The 6,000-nt window shown below is 42.1% G+C and overlaps 1 protein-coding gene across 1 annotated transcript in view; it reads left to right on the forward strand.

The window, feature by feature from the left end:
* Positions 1 to 5,676, forward strand: part of FREM2 (FRAS1 related extracellular matrix protein 2) — a 160,608-nt gene extending 154,932 nt beyond the window's left edge. The window contains exons 18-23 of the mRNA XM_004680334.1: positions 734 to 861; positions 1,253 to 1,387; positions 2,099 to 2,225; positions 3,283 to 3,470; positions 4,124 to 4,270; positions 5,164 to 5,676. Coding sequence (XP_004680391.1) covers positions 734 to 861; positions 1,253 to 1,387; positions 2,099 to 2,225; positions 3,283 to 3,470; positions 4,124 to 4,270; positions 5,164 to 5,676 — 1,238 coding nt within the window. The remainder of the gene's footprint in view (positions 1 to 733; positions 862 to 1,252; positions 1,388 to 2,098; positions 2,226 to 3,282; positions 3,471 to 4,123; positions 4,271 to 5,163) is intronic.
* Positions 5,677 to 6,000: the final 324 nt, after the last annotated feature.

Here is a 6,000-nt window from a genome sequence, read left to right on the forward strand (position 1 = left end):
TTGCTAATTTCTTACATCTTTTACTCTTATGCCAACTCAGGTCAGATTGGAAAGAGAAAATAGTTCAGTTAGCATCTTCAACTTCCTTCCTTTTTCTGGGCATAAGTTCTGTCAAAAGAGAGAATAGAGCTGAAAATTCATGAGACCAAACTACTTTGAAATACAGAACCAAAAAGAATCATTTTGCTTTATTTTTAATTGACCCTTCTGGAACATGAGGATTTCCTGTTCTTTACAGTTCCCTTCCACATGTCTACCTTTCTAATCAAATAAATCTTTGTTTAGACATGATTGCAGACAATATAATTAAAATTAGATTCCATTTATAAATTGGGTTTGCCTAGCTGTGTGGGCACGGATGGACTGAAGTTGAGCCCATAGTTGGGTGCACAATAAATGCTTTCACATTAGCCTTTTGCACTGCTCTGCTCCCTGGAAAGGAGCCCTGAACCATTTGAGCATTTCTGCACAGTTATCTATTGACAGAATCATAGCGTGGAAAAAGCGAGAAATCCGAATCAGAAGGCACACATCCTCTGCAGTGTGACCTGAAGGAATCACGTGGTGTCTTTCAGTCCAGTTTCCCTATCTGCATCATGAAGCTAATTGGACCAATTCTGCTACTTGCTGGCTAACTGTACGCATAGTAGCAAGTCATGTCTGATAGGCACTTTGAAAATTCTAAACCGTTGTACACTCTTTTAACCATTTACTGTTATCGATCTTTTCCTAGCCTCGTTCACAAGCTCAGTCATCATGTCAGTGGATCATCCGGGCTTGACATTTTCCCTCCGTCTCATCAGGAGTGAGCCCACCTACAACCAGCCAGTGCAGCAGTGGAGCTTTGTGTCTGACTTTGCAGTAAGTGACTTGGGCTCAGACTTAATTTTCCTTGCCTTGCTGCCTCCAACAACACCTCCGATTTTTAAAGGAAAAACATAAATGTCCTGGGTCCTCCCTAGTAGCACAAATGGGATTCATCGCAGTACTGTGAAGCTATCTGCAGCCACTGTGGCACAAGTTCATTCCCAGGCCAGAGAGCTGACCCACATGGCACAGCAGACCTCCCCTGTCTTGCCCACTGCTCCCTTCAGCAGTGTTTTCAGTCAATCTGCCTTGTCTGCTCCCTACTCTGTCTCTGATGGGTCCTCTCACCCCCCACACCTGTACTCCAATTCTTGTGTGTATAAATAAATCAATCTTCGAAAAAAAGGAAAAAGAAAAATATGACCATCCTCTTTTCTCCTCAAAGGTACGTGACTACTCAGGGACCTACACTGTGAAATTGCTACCTTGTACCACCCCGCCGCACCAGGAGTACCGCCTGCCCATCACTTGCAACCCCAGAGAGCCCATCACCTTTGACCTTGACATTCGATTCCAACAGGTGCCTCTCATAGTATTGTTCTCTCATCAATTGTCAAATCCCATTCTGCTAAAATCATGGTTTACTTTTATTGGTAAAATAAACTTGTTCATACAGTGATGTTAGTTCTTGAATGATGAGAGAAAAGAAAACAAGAGTGCAAGGATGTACAAAGAGTGTTCTTTTATCTGTTGTTGGTTCAGCATAGAAATTCCATAGTTTAAGAGTATGCAAGGATTATATTTTTTTCATATGATCTTATCTTCTGGAATTTGCAAACTTGGAGATCAGAAAGTCTTTCCCAGAGTACTTCTTTGTCTTGTTCTTGATCTTCAGTGAGAATAAGTATCCTGTCATTTAAACCACCTCAAGAACCTTATTGTTATTAGGTATTAAAAGAAACATGATGGCTCTTTGGACCAAGAACTTACATCATTTATTGACCTTCCATTGAACATGATAATTACAAGTCCCTTTTCTACCTGATAAACACATGGAAATGAGCCTAAGCAATGCGCTCCATTCCCATTAAAAAGATGATTTAACCTTACCAGTTTTGTCTTCTTAAGAAAGACAAAGGCAATGTTACAGTTCCCTAAGTGGACATGACAGTTGCAAAGCAGTGTGTACTGTATGTGAGTGTGTCTGTGTGTCTGTATGTGAACGTGTCTCTGTAAATAGTGTGTGCACCAGTAGAACAACATGTGAAAAGGATTTTGCGCTTGGTTTTAGGTCAGTGATCCAGTGGCAGCTGAGTTTAGCTTGAACACCCAGATGTATCTGCTCTCCAAGAAGAGTCTCTGGCTCTCTGATGGATCCATGGGATTTGGACACGAAAGTGATGTTGTGTTTGCGGAAGGTATCACTTTACAAATGAGCCACTGTAGATGTTCTCCTTTGCTTGATTCCTTTATGTTCGAGGAGGGAACTGATAACCACTTGTATGGTTATGAGAATCTAACTGGACCTTTATCACTGTCTCAGGGATGGGGGTGTTTGACTGCATGACTTTTATTCTGGGAAAGTTAATCTCCACTTCTCTCATCTTTGTGACTTTGAAACAAGTCTATTTTTTTTCTTGAATATTTTTTCAAGTTGCATAGACTCATATACAGAAATCTGTAGAATATTCATGGTCTATAAAGTCTCCCAGATGAGGGTCCATCTATTTTGTTCAATGGTGCACTCCCAGCACATAACAAAATACTTATCACACATGTAGGAGTTTAGTAGTAACTGAAATAAATGACTGAACATCAAGGAATTTCTTTGAACTGTCTTTCAAACTCAAAAGATGTTGGGGCCTCCTTGGTGGCCTAGGAATTAAGTCTCAGTGCTGTCACCTCAACAGCCTGATTTCGATCCCCAACCAGTTAGCTGACCCATGGGGTGCAGCAGACCGCTCCTGTCTCACCCACTGCTCCCCTCAGCAATGTATTCCAGTACATCCTCCTGTTCTGCTCCCCACTCTGTCTCTGATGAATCCTCTCACCCCCTGCACCTCTGACCTACATTCCAGTTTTTCTATGCAAAAACAAATTTTAAAATATTTAAAAAGAAAAAAAGGGCAAAATAAAAAATGTTAATTTAGCTTTTTATCAATATTTTCATTTGTCAGTGGTCTTCTATACTCTGTCTCCAGCTTTGCCAACTTACTTGTGTAAAGTGGACTGTAATTATCAACACAATGAAATATAATGACTATAAAATAGGGTTCAATAAACCTTCAGTCACTTGTGGTGTGTCTGCAGGGTGAGCTTCTGTGAGGCCTGGGAGTGGACCAGATCCAGTCCCAGGACTGATGTAAAAAGGTCTTCAACATTTTGTGCCAGAGGTGAAGGCAAAGGAGATAACGCCCAGTCATGCAGACATACCTTAGCGCGCACAGGAATAATATTTCTACATCTCGGTTTCAGGGGATGTAATTTATGGCCGTGTCATGGTGGATCCTGTCCAGAATCTGGGCGACTCCTTCTACTGCAGCATTGAGAAGGTGTTCCTGTGTACTGGGGCTGATGGGTATGTGCCCAAGTACAGTCCCACCAATGCAGAGTTTGGCTGCTTAGCTGATTCACCTTCACTCTTATATAGATTTAAAATTGTGGTAAGTATTTGGCCCAAGCAATAAACTAGAAAGACTTTTTTTTAAAATTTTTTTATTACAAAGTTTATTTTTACATCATTTTGCACATTTTTTTTTCCATCTCGATTGTAATCCCCGCGGGTTTCCCATCACCAGATCACCCCTGTGCCACCACCCTAGTCCCTTGCATTTCCCTCCCTTCCCCCCCCCCCCCGTTTTTGATCCCATTCCCCACTCCACCCCCACAGAATGTTTCTGGTCTATGGTTGTTCATTATTTTTGTTATTTTCTCACCTGGTCCATTATACTCCTGCTATGAGTGAAACCATCCGGTATTTTTCTTTCTCTTTCTGGCTTATCTCACTAAGCATGATCTTTTCCAGCTCCATCCAAGTTGCTGCAAAAGACATGTGTTTCTCTTTTTTGGTTGCTGAGTAATATTCCATTGTATATATGTACCACATCTTTCTAATCCAGTCAAGTAAACTAGAAAGACTTTTAATGTTAAACGTTTCTGCCTTCTATTTAAAAACCAGAGCATGTTTTGCCAAGTGAAACCAAATAGTGACATTTTCTGCTAATTTGATACTTGCACAAAACTAGTAGGAATGCATCCTGTGTTTGCAAAAGTTGGCATTATCTACAGCAATCTTCATTTTCCTTATTGCTTAAAGGATAAAGCTCAGCCAGAGACACAAGCCACCAGTTTTGGTAATGTCCTGTTTAATGCCAAACTGGCGGCAGATGACCCTGAAGCTATTCTCTTGGTGAATCAGCCTGGATCTGATGGATTTAAAGTCGACTCAACACCTCTCTTTCAGGTGAGGCAACCACGAGCTCACTAACAATAGCTGTGTACCCACATTGCTCAGGGACCAGATATCTCGTTTCTAAGTGGGAGTAATAACAAGGCATATGGTTAATATGAACATCGATAAGGTACTGCATGTAAACCACACAAGACCACACTGGGCATGCAGTGAGCATTTCATAGACTCAGATATTTTACTGATGTATTAACACACTGTCAAGGCTGTAATGGAGAACTTTATAAGCCCCGAAGAGGAAATCTGACAGAAACATGTTTGCTATTCCTAATATCTGCAAATAAGAAGTTGAAGTATGACATCTTTTGGTTTTAATGTTATAGTTAATGAGAGCATCAGATATCTCCTAAATCCTAAAAGCCTCAAAAAGCCACCAGAAAATCCCACCTTTTTAGAGAGCCTGGGAAGCAGAAAAACTGCCCTGTTCCCTGGTCTTATATTTTAGACCTGTTCTCTGGTCTTGTATATAACAATGAGGCATCACATGCTGGGAAGAGTCCTGAGGATCAGAGGATCAGACGGAGGGTCCTGCCTCCATCCCTGACTAGTCTGGGACAGTTTCTCAACTGGCCTGTATCCTTCTGTACTCATTTTGTAAACAAACAAGTCAGACTGTAGGATAGCTACAGCTCTGACCTATGACAACTACGAGTCACAGATGACAAATATTTGCCAGCTGCAGCTTCCTTAAAAGTTGTACTGTGTATGTTATAGAGCCCTTTACACAAAGACTTGCACGTCTATATGCATGGAGTTATTAAGTATATTAGTCCACATGTCTGATTAAAGTATTCTTTATTATCTCTGTCATCAGTTCCTCTTGCAAATAATCAGGAAAAGGTCGGCATAGTATTTAATTTCCTAATGAGTAGAGTTGTGTTTTCTAGGTTGCTCTGGGACGAGAGTGGTACATTCACACTGTCTACACAGTTAGATCAAAAGATAATGCCAATCGAGGCATTGGCAAAAGAAGTGTGGAGTACCAGTTCCACTCTTTGATGGGTCAAGGGATGCTCCAGGCAACTACAAAGAACCGGAAGAAAAGGGAGATCAGGACCGCACCCCCACTAGTATGGGAAATCGGTGCTGAAAACAACCGAGGAACGAATATCCAGCACATTACCTTGGACAGAACCAACAAGAGGCAGGTCCCCCAAGGGCGGATTCCTCCTGACGGTGTCCTCCCCCGGGAGCTCAACAGCCCCAATTCTGAGATCAACCTGTTCACAGTTGTGGGAGGTGTTTTGGCAGGATTACTCACCCTCTGCTTCACCACCATCACAGCGATGGTGTGCAGGAACAAGAAGAATGCCCAGAAGAAGGCCACCTCCAAGGGTTCGGGCAGCAGCGAGCCCATGATGCCCCAGCAGGGCCACCAGAGCGACAGCTCAGAGGTGTGATACCCACAGGTGAAACTTAGCCTCTTTTTCAAGTGCCTCAGAAAAGACAATATGAACCCAAATGTTTCTGTGTGTGGCAGAAAGTTTGGGAGACCTGTGATGAAGCTGCTCAGAGGAACTGTGTACTAATGAACTTGGATTTGAATTGTCTACTCATTCGTGCATCAAAGGATAAATTCAGACCACAAGTCCTTCTTTCCTCTTACCCAAAAGACATCTTCTATGTATTCATAGGGACAGAGAACCACCGCTGGAGGGCAAAGAAGGTCCTTCCCGTTTTAGGCATTTTCTCTACACAGCAGAGATGAATCTGTTCAAAGGTGC

This window comes from Condylura cristata, unplaced genomic scaffold (genome assembly GCF_000260355.1).
Source record: "Condylura cristata isolate star-nosed mole 26May11 unplaced genomic scaffold, ConCri1.0 scaffold00010, whole genome shotgun sequence".
NCBI lineage: Eukaryota > Metazoa > Chordata > Mammalia > Eulipotyphla > Talpidae > Condylura > Condylura cristata.